The sequence below is a fragment of the Carcharhinus amblyrhynchos genome, chromosome 23 (assembly GCF_965287045.1).
Source record: "Carcharhinus amblyrhynchos chromosome 23, sCarAmb.v2.hapA, whole genome shotgun sequence".
NCBI lineage: Eukaryota > Metazoa > Chordata > Chondrichthyes > Carcharhiniformes > Carcharhinidae > Carcharhinus > Carcharhinus amblyrhynchos.
The window spans coordinates 44,076,534-44,089,935 of NC_137346.1; the positions used below are offsets into that span (position 1 = coordinate 44,076,534).

At 48.0% G+C, this 13,402-nt stretch overlaps 1 protein-coding gene across 1 annotated transcript in view; it reads left to right on the top strand.

The window, feature by feature from the left end:
- Positions 1–828: 828 nt before the first annotated feature.
- p2rx1 (purinergic receptor P2X, ligand-gated ion channel, 1) overlaps positions 829–13,402 on the top strand; it is a 61,357-nt gene continuing 48,783 nt past the window's right edge. The window contains exon 1 of the mRNA XM_080211099.1: positions 829–971. Within this exon, the coding sequence (XP_080067225.1) occupies positions 829–971 (143 nt within the window). The remainder of the gene's footprint in view (positions 972–13,402) is intronic.

Consider the following 13,402-nt stretch of genomic DNA (forward strand, 5'->3'; position numbering starts at 1 on the left):
AAAACAGCTCCAATCATGTTGGCCTTGCTTGTCCATATCCTGCAGGGTAATTGAGTCTGAGCAGAGGAGGTTTACTAGGCTGATACCGGAGTTGAGGGGATTGAGCTATGAGGAGAGGCTGAATAAACTAGGCTTGTACTCGTTAGAGTTTAGAAGAATGAGGGGAGATCTCATTGAGACGTATAAGATGATGAATGGATAGGATAGAGGTGGAGAGACTCTTCCCACTCAGAAAGGACAGTAGGACTAGGGGGCACAGCCTCAAGATAAAGGGGGGGGCGGTTTAGAACGGAGTTGAGGAGGAACTTCTTCACTCAAAGGGTGGTGAATCTCTGGAATTCTCTGCCCGTTGAAGTGGTGGAGGCTGCCTCGCTGAATATTTTTAAGAAGCGGGTTGATGGGTTTTTGATAAGAGAGGGGATTAAGGGTTATGGGGAGAGGGCGGGAAAGTGGAACTGAGCCACGACAGATCAGCCATGATCTTATTGAATGGCGGGGCAGGCTCGAGGGGCCAGATGGCCTACTCCTGCTCCTATTTCTTATGTGCTTATACTTACAGCTCTGCTTATCTTGGTGTTCTCTGGTTCAAGGATGCCACCGCAGTTAACTAAGAGTTAAAATTTTATTTACTTCCGATCCTTTTTGTTTTGCATACACGTGGTACAGTTCCAGATGGCCTCGAACCATAAGTGGAAATGCTGGGTTGTTACTATAGAAATAGCTGTGTCAATAGGCTCCACCCATCAGGGTTAAACAAGTTATCAACGATGAATTAGGGTCCTGTTTGCAGATGTTTGCGTCGCTCTGTCTATGTGGACCTCCCCAAGGATGATGGAAAAGGACAAGTTGGTCGCAAGCGTCTCTGGGTTCTTGTTCGAGTATGACACCCCTCGGATGGTGACGGTTAGAAACAAAAACATTGGAGTCACTTTTCGATTGATTCAACTAGGAGTCCTCGCCTACATCATCGGGTAAGAGAAAGTTTGCTTAACCCTTAACTTTTGCACATGAAGTGCAACTTTCGCCAATCACCAGGCTGCCTAGGAGCCATAAGTTGTAAAAAGTCGCCCTCGCAGCCACATTATTAACTGCGAGGGGAGTGTAGAAAGAAAACACTCGAAAGAGCGCAGAAAAGATTTACTAGGATGTTACCAGGATTTGATGGTTTGAGTTATGAGGGACAGCCTGAGACTTTTTCCTCTGGAGTGTAGATGGCTGAGGGGTGATCTTATAGAGATCTATAAAATAATAACAAAGAACAACACGGGAAACAGGCCCAACGAGCCCACGCCGCCCAGTTTAACATTATGAGCCCCCTCCTCTACCCATGACCCTTGTCTACGCCTGTTGGGTAAGATTGAGGGGAGACTAATTTAGGGGCAATTTGTTACACCAATCAGCCTCAGAGCACGTTTTTTGGGGTGTTGGGAGGAAACCGGAGCACCCGGAGAAAACCCACGCAAGCACGGGGAGAATGCGCAAACTCCTGCAGACACCGGCCCAAATCCATGTATCTGCACAGCAATCAGTGATAGTCACTGAGTTGTCGTGTTGCCCGTCAGTCGGTCCAGTTTAAGCGTACACTAACGACGTGAAGCACTAGGCAACTCTCGAAACATCCAAGAGCAGCCCTCGTACGACCCACCGCGTGTATGCCCCTCGTTGGACAACAAGGCGGACTGAATCACCTGTGGGTTAAAAGAAAAGACATCAATAAACATGCACAATTTAGACAGACATTTACAGAATCCCCAGAAGCTCAGATATAAAGCAACTGAGCCATAAAATATGTTGGAAGGTCCGGAGGAATCAATTGATTCCCAGGGACGTCCCAAAGCTCTTGATCTTTATTTAGATCAGTCTCCCCTATCCCTCCATCTCTAGTCCGCTCATGTACCTGTCTAAGTAAGAGGGGCATAGACCAGCTAGATAGTCAATATCTTTTCCCAAAGGCAGGGGAGTCCAAAACTAGAGGGCAAAACTAGTTTAAAATGAGAGGGGAGAGATACAAAAGGGTCCAGAGGGGCAATTCTTTCACACAGAGGGTGATGAGTGTCTGGAACGAGCTGCCAGAGGCAGTAGTGGAGGCGGGTACAATTTTGCCTTTTAAAAAGCATTTAGACAGTTACATGGGTGTAGAGGGATATGGGCCAAATGTAGGCAACTGGGATTAACTTAGGGGTTCAAACGTAAAGGGGGCAGCATGGACAAATTAGGCCAAAGGGCCTTTTGATGTAAATATCCATGACTCTAGGGGAGTGTCCACAACGAGAGTGCCCCAGATTGACCTCGAACTGTCAGCAAAATGTCCAGCGCTGGAATTACAGCTGGGTACTGATTAACAATGAGGGCAAATGTCACACTTCTGAGTCTGAGTGTCTATTCAAACCCTGCTCCCTTCCTGGCAAATTACCCCAGACATCAATCAACGTGCAGACATTCCTTCTTCCCATTAAGTTTATTTCTCTCTCTTTCTCTATATAAGGAGTTCTGCAAAAGGTTCTGCTGTGGTCAGGCGTTTTGCGAAATGCTGGGAGCCGTTCCTGGAACACAGGAAATTGAGGGGCTGCGAGTGGCTGACTGATACCACACACCAGGATCTGTCTCAGATCCTAATCTGTCAATAATCTGATCCTATCATCCCTAGCCCTTTGACACGGCCTCTGCTTCCCTTTCTCTCTGGGCTGTGAAGGGAATTCATCTCCGTCAATGTACAAGACAAATGCTATTGGGTCAGTTCCAAATGGAAGTTTTTAAGAAATTATTTATGGGATGTGGGTTTCGATGATAAGGCCAGCATTTAGTTCCCACCCCCAATTGCCTTGAACGGAGTGGTTTCCTAGAGCAGTTGTTCCCAGTGAGTGCCGTGAGGACATCCCCACGTGTGCTGGGGAGAGAAATTGATTCCAAACGATTCAAAATTCATGCCGTTAAACTAAAACTAACCTTGGTCTCCAACTCTGGGGCAGGCAGTGCCAAGGAGCTATACCAAGACTGGGGGAAAGGCAAATTGTGCGGAGGGTGTGGAGAGTCTGCAGAAGGATCTAGATAGGCTGGGTGAATGGGCCAGGAAATGGCAAATGGAATTTAATGTTGGCAAGTGTGAGGTGGTCCACTTTGGTAGGAAGAATGGTAGGAAGGACTATTACTTACGTGGCCAAAAACTGCAGCAGGCGACGGTGCAGAGGGACCTCGGGGTCCTTGTGCATGAGTCGCAAAAACCCAGCTTGCAGGTGCAGCAGGTGGTCAGGAAGGCGAATGGGATGCTGGCCTTCATAGCGAGGGGGATTGAATATAAAAGTAGGGAGGTCTTGCTGCAGCTGTATAGGGCATTGGTGAGGCCGCAGCTGGAGTACTGTGTGCAGTTTTGGGCGCCGCACCTGCGCAAGGATATTTTGGCCTTGGAGGGAGTGCAGAGGAGGTTTACTAGGCTGATACCGGAGTTGAGGGGATTGAGCTATGAGGAGAGGCTGAATAAACTAGGCTTGTACTCGTTAGAGTTTAGAAGAATGAGGGGAGATCTCATTGAGACGTATAAGATGATGAATGGGATGGATAGGATAGAGGTGGAGAGACTCTTCCCGCTCAAAAAAGACAGTAGGACTAGGGGGCACAGCCTCAAGATAAAGGGGAGGCGGTTTAGAACGGAGTTGAGGAGGAACTTCTTCACTCAAAGGGTGGTGAATCTCTGGAATTCTCTGCCCGTTGAAGTGGTGGAGGCTGCCTCGCTAAATATTTTTAAGAAGCGGGTTGATGGGTTTTTGATAAGAGAGGGGATTAAGGGTTATGGGGAGAGGGCGGGAAAGTGGAACTGAGCCACGACAGATCAGCCATGATCTTATTGAATGGCGGGGCAGGCTCGAAGGGCTAGATGGCCTACTCCTGCTCCTATTTCTTATGTTCTTATGTTCTTATGTTCTTATGAACTTCTTCACTCAAAGGGTGGTGAATCTCTGGAATTCTCTGCCCGTTGAAGTGGTGGAGGCTGCCTCGCTAAATATTTTTAAGAAGCGGGTTGATGGGTTTTTGATAAGAGAGGGGATTAAGGGTTATGGGGAGAGGGCGGGAAAGTGGAACTGAGCCACGACAGATCAGCCATGATCTTATTGAATGGCGGGGCAGGCTCGAACGGCTAGATGGCCTACTCCTGCTCCTATTTCTTATGTTCTTATGTTCTTAAATCTCGGGCCTCCCGCGTGTGTACTAGGTATAGGGGCACACTTGTGCGGTTTAGGTATTTTACATCAGTCAGGCCCATGTGCATTGATCTTGTGGCTGTGAAATAGGTCCCCAACCGCCCGCAAAAAAAGCAAAAACTCAAAAAGGATGCACAAACCACGGGAGAAGTGAGACATGATGTGGAGATGCCGACGTTGGACTGGGGTAAACACAGTAACAAGTCTGACAACACCAGGTTTAAGTCCAACCGATTTATTTGATAGTAAACTCGCAAGTTTTTGGGGTTTGTCCCTTCGTCAGGTGAATGGAGAGGCCAGAACAGCGGTTAGCACTGCTGCCTCACAATGCCAGGGGTTCGATTCCCGGCCTGGGTAGGTGTTCGCGCATTCTCCCCGTGGGTTTCCTCCGGGGGCTCCGGTTTCCTCCCACAGTCCAAAGAAGGCATACGGTGTCTTGGCGTTTATTGGTAGGGGGATTGAATTTAGGAGCCGCAGCGTCATGTTGCAACTGTACACAACTCTGGTGCGGCCGCACTTGGAGTACTGTGTGCAGTTCTGGTCCCCACATTACAGGAAGGATGTGGAGGCTTTGGAGAGGGTGCAGAGGAGGTTTACCAGGATGTTGCCTGGTATGGAGGGGAGGTCCTATGAGGAGAGACTGAGGGATTTGGGGTTGTTTTCGTTGGAAAGAAGGCGGCTAAGAGGGGATCTTATTGAAACATATAAGATGATTAGAGGTTTAGACAGGGTGGACAGTGATAGCCTTTTTCCTCGGATGGAGAAAGCTAGCACGAGGGGGCATAGCTTTAAATTAAGGGGGGTAGTTATAGGACGGATGTCAGGGGTAGGTTCTTTACCCAGAGGGTGGTGAGGGATTGGAATGCCCTGCCTGCTGCAGTTGCAAATGCGCCTAGTTTGGGGGCGTTTAAGAGATCCGTGGATAGGTTTATGGATGGAAAGGGTTTGGTTTAGGTTAGTGGGTCATTGTTTTTGTAACTGGTCGGCGCAACATCGTGGGCCGAAGGGCCTGTTCTGCGCTGTAATGTTCTATGTGTGGGTTAGGTGGATTGGCCATTCTAAATTGCCCTTTAGTTGCAGGGGGGCACTAGCAGGGGAAAATGTATGGGGCTATGGAAATAGGGCCTGGATAGGATTGTGGTCAGTACAGACTCGATGGGCTGAATGGCCCATTCCGGGTTCTGGATGAATCCTGTAGGATTTTATGAAATTTCCAATTGCTCGCGTGCTTTCTACCTAATTCAGAGCAAAAACCTCACGAGGGACACTGCAGATGCGGGGGGGGGTCCCCCTCTTTACGATTGCAGGGAACAGGTCAACGGGGAAAGCAGGGTTGGGGAGGGGCACAAAATCAAAACTCCAAAGCTCAGCTAAACTGGGGCATTTTCACTTTCTGATGACACCTGTAACCTGTCCCCCCCACCCAAGCCACGAGCGTGGAGCACTCCCCCAGGGTCAGACCGCTCCTCCGCACATCGAGTGGCGGATGGGTTTCCGAGTTGGCACAGACCCGCAGGACGTGACGCCGATTTCAGCTGGCACCAGCTGGTAAGTGGGCGCGGATGTGACAAAACTGTTAACCAGCGAGCGAGCAAAGAACAAACACAACACAGGAAACAGGCCCTTTGGCCCAACAAGCCCGCACTGCCCATTTTAACACTCAGCGAGAGCCTCATTCCAATCCTCCTCCTACCTCCGACTTTTGCCTACATCTCATGGATTCCACAATAAAAGGGGGTGCAAAGTTAGAGAATTATATGTGCGCCAGATTAAGGGAGGTCTAATTTAGAACATAGAACATTACAGCGCAGAACAGGCCCTTCGGCCCACGATGTTGCGCCGACCAGTTACAAAACAATGACCCACTAACCTAAACCAATCCCTTTCCGTCCATAAACCTATCCACGGATCTCTTAAACGCCCCCAAACTAGGCGCATTTACAACTGCAGCAGGCAGGGCATTCCAATCCCTCACCACCCTCTGGGTAAAGAACCTACCCCTGACATCCGTCCTATAACTACCCCCCCTTAATTTAAAGCCATGCCCCCTCGTGCTAGCTTTCTCCATCCGAGGAAAAAGGCTATTACTATCCACCCTATCTAAACCTCTAATCATCTTATATGTTTCTATAAGATCCCCTCTTAGCCGCCTTCTTTCCAGCGAAAACAACCCCAAATCCCTCAGTCTCTCCTCATAGGACCTCCCCTCCATACCAGGCAACATCCTGGTAAACCTCCTCTGCACCCTCTCCAAAGCCTCCACATCCTTCCTGTAATGTGGGGACCAGAACTGCACACAGTACTCCAAGTGCGGCCGCACCAGAGTTGTGTACAGTTGCAACATGACGCTGCGACTCCTAAATTCAATCCCCCTACCAATAAACGCCAAGACACCGTATGCCTTCTTAACAACCCTATCTACTTGATTCCCAACTTTCAGGGATCTATGTACACATACACCTAGATCCCTCTGCTCATCCACACTATTCAAAGGCCTAATTTAGGGACAATTTGTTAACGCCAATCAACCTAAAAGCTCCTTTTTGGGGTGTGGGAGGAAACCGGAGCACCCGGAGAAAACCCATGCAAGCACGGGGAGAATGTGCGAACTCCCGCAGACATTGACCCAAGCCAGAGATCCGACCCAGGTCCGTGTAACTGCACAGCAGACAGTGATAGTCACCGAGCTGTCGTGTTGTCCGTCAGTTGGTCCAATTTAAGCGTACACTAATGGGTGGTGATGACCTGAGGGTGGAATTGGAAACAGTCAATGATTCCAGAAGGAAATTGGCTGGGCGTTTGACGAAACTAAACGAAAGGGTGATGAGGATAGAGCGGGCGAATGGGATTGGCTGGACTGACCTACCAAGAGCTCAGTTGGACTCAATGGGCCGAATGGTCTCCCCCTGCGCAGTACCTACCCTAATTGTATTTATTTTTATGTTTGGAATATGAGCTCCAGTTATCTTGAAGGTATAAAATGTGGAACTGATCCACTTCAGATCAGCCATGATCTTATTGAATGGCGGGGCAGGCTCGAAGGGCTAGTTGGCCTACTCCTGCTCCTATTTCTTATGTTCTTATACTAAAAAAACAAACACATGAGCATGAATGAAACAGGTTTCCATCTCTGAAGGGCACTCGTGAAACATTTGCATTTTTTTTGGCTGTGGTCAAACTCACAAGTTCAGAGATTTGCTGAGGTTAATTTTATAACTTGTCATGGTTGGGTTTGAGCTCAAGGTTGCTAAGCTATTCACATAGATGGGGCAATGTGTGTAATGCACTGGACATTATCCTCTGGGGTACAGCCATCTCTTTAACCATTATATCAGGGATCTACACCGGTGTATCAGATTTCGATGGGTATAGATAGAATGAATGCTTTCCTCCACTGAGGCTAGGGGAGAGAAAAAAAACCAGAGGGCTTGGGTTAAGGAGAAAAGTTTAAAGGGAATATTAGGGGGGGCTTCTTCACGCAGAGAGTGGTGGGGGTGTGGAATGAGCTGCCGGATAAAGTGGGGTCACTTAACCCAGCTTGCAGGTGCAGCAGGTGGTCAGGAAGGCGAATGGGATGCTGGCCTTCATAGCGAGGGGGATTGAATATAAAAGTAGGGAGGTCTTGCTGCGGCTGTATAGGGCATTGGTGAGGCCGCAGCTGGAGTACTGTGTGCAGTTTTGGGCGCCGTACTTACGCAAGGATATTTTGGCCTTGGAGGGAGTGCAGAGGAGGTTTACTAGGCTGATACCAGAGTTGAGGGGGTTGAGCTATGAGGAGAGGCTGAATAAACTAGGCTTGTACTCGTTAGAGTTTAGAAGAATGAGGGGAGATCTCATTGAGACGTATAAGATGATGAATGGGATGGATAGGATAGAGGTGGAGAGGCTCTTCCCGCTCAGAAAGGACAGTAGGACTAGGGGGCACAGCCTCAAGATAAAGGCGGGGGGCGGTTTAGAACGGAGTTGAGGAGGAACTTCTTCACTCAAAGGGTGGTGAATCTCTGGAATTCTCTGCCCGTTGAAGTGGTGGAGGCTACCTCGCTGAATATATTTAAGACGCGGGTTGATGGGTTTTTGATAAGCGAGGGGATTAAGGGTTATGGGGAGAGGGCGGGAATGTGGAACTGAGCCACGACAGATCAACCATGATCTTATTGAATGGCGGGGCAGGCTCGAAGGGCTAGATGGCCTACTCCTGCTCCTATTTCTTATGTTCTTATGTTCTAAGAGAAACTTGGATGGGTTCATGGATGAGAGGGGTGTGGAGGGGATATGGCCCAAGTGCAGGACAGTGGGACAAGGCAAAAAATGGTTGGGCGCAGGGGATGTTTCAGAGCTGTAATTTTCTATGGTACAGCAACTTTGGTCAGATTAGCCATTGGCGGACAAAGTACAAACAGAATATTCTGTACATGATTTCATTTCATCTATTCGATTTTGGAGTACATTTTAAACTTATAGTCGCTACCACCTAGAAGGACTAGAGCAGCAGGTACCTGGGAGCAGCACCACCTCCAAGCCACTCACCATCCCAATTTGAAATGTATTGCTGTTCCTTAGAATAGAAAAGAATCGCTGCCGTACAAGAGGAGGTCATTCGGCCCATCAAATCTGCACCAACGCTCCGTCGGAGCATCAAGCCCTCTCCCCTCCCCATCACCTTTATCCTACTAAACCCCATAAACTAACACAGCTTTGGACACTTCATTATCGCTGGGTGAAAATCCTGGAATGCGCTGCCTAATGGCACTGTGGCAGCACCTACACCATATGGACTGTGGGCAGTTAGCCCAATTCACCCCCTTATCAAGGGGAAATTAGCAATAAACAACAAATATTGGCCCAGCCAATGATACCCACGTCCCATGGATGAATTGAACAAGCCATCGTGTTAACAGCTGGTGAACTGCGATAATGATACAAATAAAACAGGTAATTATAACTCGTGTAAGAGTTATAAACAATCATAAAAATGAACTCTAGAATAATTAAAAGGGTGGTGCAGTTCTGATTGTAGCGTGAGGATTGGAGTGTAGAATTAAATTGGACAGTTCTTTCAAAGGGCTAGTATAGAGAGATAATGGGCAGAGTGGTGCCTGTGACTGTCACTGGCTGGGCCAATGTTTTGTTGCTCATCAACCCTCATCAAAACCCAGCTTGCAGGTGCAGCAGGTGGTCAGGAAGGCAAATGGGATAGAATATAAAAGTAGGGAGGTCTTGCTGCGGCTGTATAGGGCATTGGTGAGGCCGCAGCTGGAGTACTGTGTGCAGTTTTGGGCGCCGTACTTACACAAGGGTATTTTAGCCTTGGAGGGAGTGCAGAGGAGGTTTACTAGGCTGATGCCGGAGTTGAGGGGGTTGAGCTATGAGGAGAGGCTGAATAAACTAGGCTTGTACTCGTTAGAGTTTAGAAGAATGAGGGGAGATCTCATTGAGACGTATAAGATGATGAATGGGATGGATAGGATAGAGGTGGAGAGACTCTTCCCGCTCAAAAAAGACAGTAGGACTAGGGGGCACAGCCTCAAGATAAGGGGGGGGGCAGTTTAGATCAGAGTTGAGGAGGAACTTCTTCACTCAAAGGGTGGTGAATCTCTGGAATTCTCTGCCCGTTGAAGTGGTGGAGGCTGCCTCGCTAAATATTTTTAAGACGCGGGTTGATGGGTTTTTGATTAGAGAGGGGATTAAGGGTTATGGGGAGAGGGCGGGAATGTGGAACTGAGCCACGACAGATCAGCCATGATCTTATTGAATGGCGGGGCAGGCTCGAAGGGCTAGATGGCCTACTCCTGCTCCTATTTCTTATGTTCTTATGTTCTTATCCTCTTATCCCTGATTGAGAAGGTGGGGGTAAATTGGGTGAACTGCCTTCTTGAATCGCTGCAGTCCGTGTGATGTAGGTACTGCCACAGTGCTGTTAGGCAGTGTATGCCAGGGTTTTGTCCCAGAATTCTAATTGTACAGAATTTGAGTACTGTTGAAGCTTTTCGCCTTGCACTCATCAAGAGTTTGCAAGGATATAAAGGTAAACAAGCAGCGCAGTGGTTAGCGCTGCTGCCTCACAGTGCCAGGGAACTGGGGGTTCAATTCCTGCCTCGGGTCACTGCCTGTGTGGAGTTTGCATATTCTCCCTGTATCAGCGTGGGTTTTTCTCTGGGTGCTCTGGTTTGCTCCCTCACTCCAAAGACGTGCGGGTTAGGTGGATTGACCCTGGCGTCAGGGGGATTAGCAGGATAAATATGTAGGGTTATGGGAATAGGGCCTGGGTGGGATCGTGGTCAGTGCAAACTTGATGGACCAAATCGCCTCCTTCTGTATTGTTGGGATTCTATTTATAACAGCAACATTGGGAACAACAAGTTATGAGTATTCTTTTAAATCGGCCTGATGTGTACAAGACAAAAAGCTTTGACTGCATGTGCCTTTTTTCAACCATATTTCAAAGGTATACAAAGTATATCGCGGCAAGGTTGATTCTTAAAGCTGGTGGCTCCCCTCCAAACAGGGAGTGGGACAGTGTAAAGTATTCTTTATACTTTAATATAATTGATTTGTGCTTTGTTTGCCAGCAAACAATAGGAAGATATCTCTGTCTACCCGGGAGATACAAATAGTTAACTTCAGTAGTAGGCAAGCTTGCTCATTCAGGAAGTTATAGAACATAGAACATTACAGTGCAGAACAGGCCCTTCGGCCCACGATGTTGCGCCGACCAGTTAAAAAACAATGACCCACTAACCTAAACCAATCCCTTTTCGTCCATAAACCTATCCACGGATCTCTTAAACGCCCCCAAACTAGGCACATCCACAACTGCAGCAGGCAGGGCATTCCAATCCCTCACCACCCTCTGGGTAAAGAACCTACCCCTGACATCCGTCCTATAACTACCACCCCTTAATTTAAAGCTATGCCCCCTCGTGCTAGCTTTCTCCATCCGAGGAAAAAGGCTATCACTGTCCACCCTATCTAAACCTCTAATCATCTTATATGTTTCAATAAGATCCCCTCTTAGCCGCCTTCTTTCTAACGAAAACAACCCCAAATCCCTCAGCCTCTCCTCATAGGACCTCCCCTCCATACCAGGCAACATCCTGGTAAACCTCCTCTGCACCCTCTCCAAAGCCTCCACATCCTTCCTATAATGTGGGGACCAGAACTGCACACAGTACTCCAAGTGCGGACGCACCAGAGTTTTGTACAGTTGCAACATGACGCTGCGGCTCCTAAATTCAATCCCCCTACCAATAAACGCCAAGACACCGTACGCCTTCCTAACAACCCTATCTACTTGATTCCCAACTTTCAGGGATCTATGTACACATACACCTAGATCCCTCTGTTATGCAGTTCTATGTCAGAGGAAAGCCTCTGTGTCCAAAGCCAATGGGTTAAGGTAATCTTTTTGAGTTCCTTTGATGCCTTGGTTTGAACCTTGAAGGTAACCTAGGTTTAACTCTCAATCTGTATGTACCTCATTGGAAAGCAGCAAAACTGGGACACCTGAGATACCCGGGACAGGAAGGTAGGTAAGACCTCACCTTTTGCTGCAATGTTTGATTAAGTGTTTGAGTACAAGTGTTGGTGAAGTGTTGCTTTATCGCACCTTTGGAGGTCCCAGTTAAGTTCAATTATGTCCTGCTAACGGTTCACTATCACTCTTTCAAACCTCAATGTGTGGTTTGCAGCTTAAGCCAAATAATCTGATGGTGTTAAATATTCTTTCGCTATCTGAAGGCCTCATGAACGTTTTATCTTCACTTCCTGTCAGTATGTTTCCCGTTTGATCAGTGGAGAGAGGTTGGCGCATTGGGTAACATGTAACTGTGGTCGTACTCCATGGTGTGGAGGTGCCAGCTTTGGACAGGGGTAAAAACAGAGTCTTACAACACCAGCTTAAAGTTCGACAGGTTTACTTGTAGCAAACACTACAGGCTTTCAGAACGACAGCCTGTTCCAAAAGCTAGTGGCATTTGCTACAAATAAACCTGTTGGACTTTAAGCTGGTGTTGTAAGGCTTCTTACTGTTCATACCAACAGTACTTGTTGGGTGGCTGATGTACATATAGAATATAAAAGTTGGGAGGTCTTGCTGCAACTGTACAGGGCACTGGTGAGGCCGCAGCTGGAGTACTGTGTGCAGTTTTGGTCGCCGCACTTGCGCGAGGATATTTTGGCCTTGGAGGGAGTGCAGAGGAGGTTCACTAGGCTGATACCGGAGATGAGGGGGTTGGACTATGAAGAGAGACTGAATAGACTGGGTCTGTACTCGTTGGCTGAGGGGGGATCTTATAGAGACGTATAAGATAATGAAGGGGATGGATAGGGTAGAGGTAGAGAGATTCTTCCCACTTAGAAAGGACAGCAGGACTAGAGGGCACAGCCTCAAGATAAGGGGGGTGCAGTTTAGATCAGAGTTGAGGAGGAAGTTCTCCACTCTAGTACAATAAAAAGGGTGGTGCAGTTATGATTGTAGTGTGAGGACTGGAGTGTAGAATTAAATTGGACAGCTCTTTCAAAGGGCTAGTATAGAGAGATACTGGGGCAGAGTGGCACTTCTGTAAAATTCAATTCAGTCACAGGGTGTAATTCTAAGTAAAGCTGCAGAGCAAATTTGTTCCAGTAAATTTCTTGCTTCATGTTGTTTATGAAATGGATGTGGTTCAGATAGGGTGGGACTGGCTGATCCCAGTGGCAGGCAAGGCCAGGATATCCCACAATATATCTGTTTATGTGTCCATCTCTATGTTCCCTGGTTTTATTTACATCTCTGTCACATCAGTTACGTGCGCCATTAAGTGAGAAAGTGTAATCATAGATTGAATCGTAGAATCATAGAACCCTACAGTGCAGAAAGAGGCCCTTCGACCCATTGAGTCTGTACCGAACACAATCCCACCCAGGCCCAACCCCTATATCCCTACATATTATACCCACTAATCCCTCTAACCTACACATCCCTGGACACTAAGGGGCAATTTCTTAGCACGGCCAATCAACCTAACCCCCACATCTTTGGACTGTGGGAGGAAACCGGAGTACCCGGAGGAAACCCACGCAGACACAAGGAGAAACTCCACACAGACAGTGACCCCGAGCCGGGATTCGAACCCAGAACCCTGGGGCTGTGAAGCTGCAGCGCTAACCCACTGTGCTACCGTGCCGCCCTCATGCTTACAGGAATATGAGTTAAATTGAGACAGTAA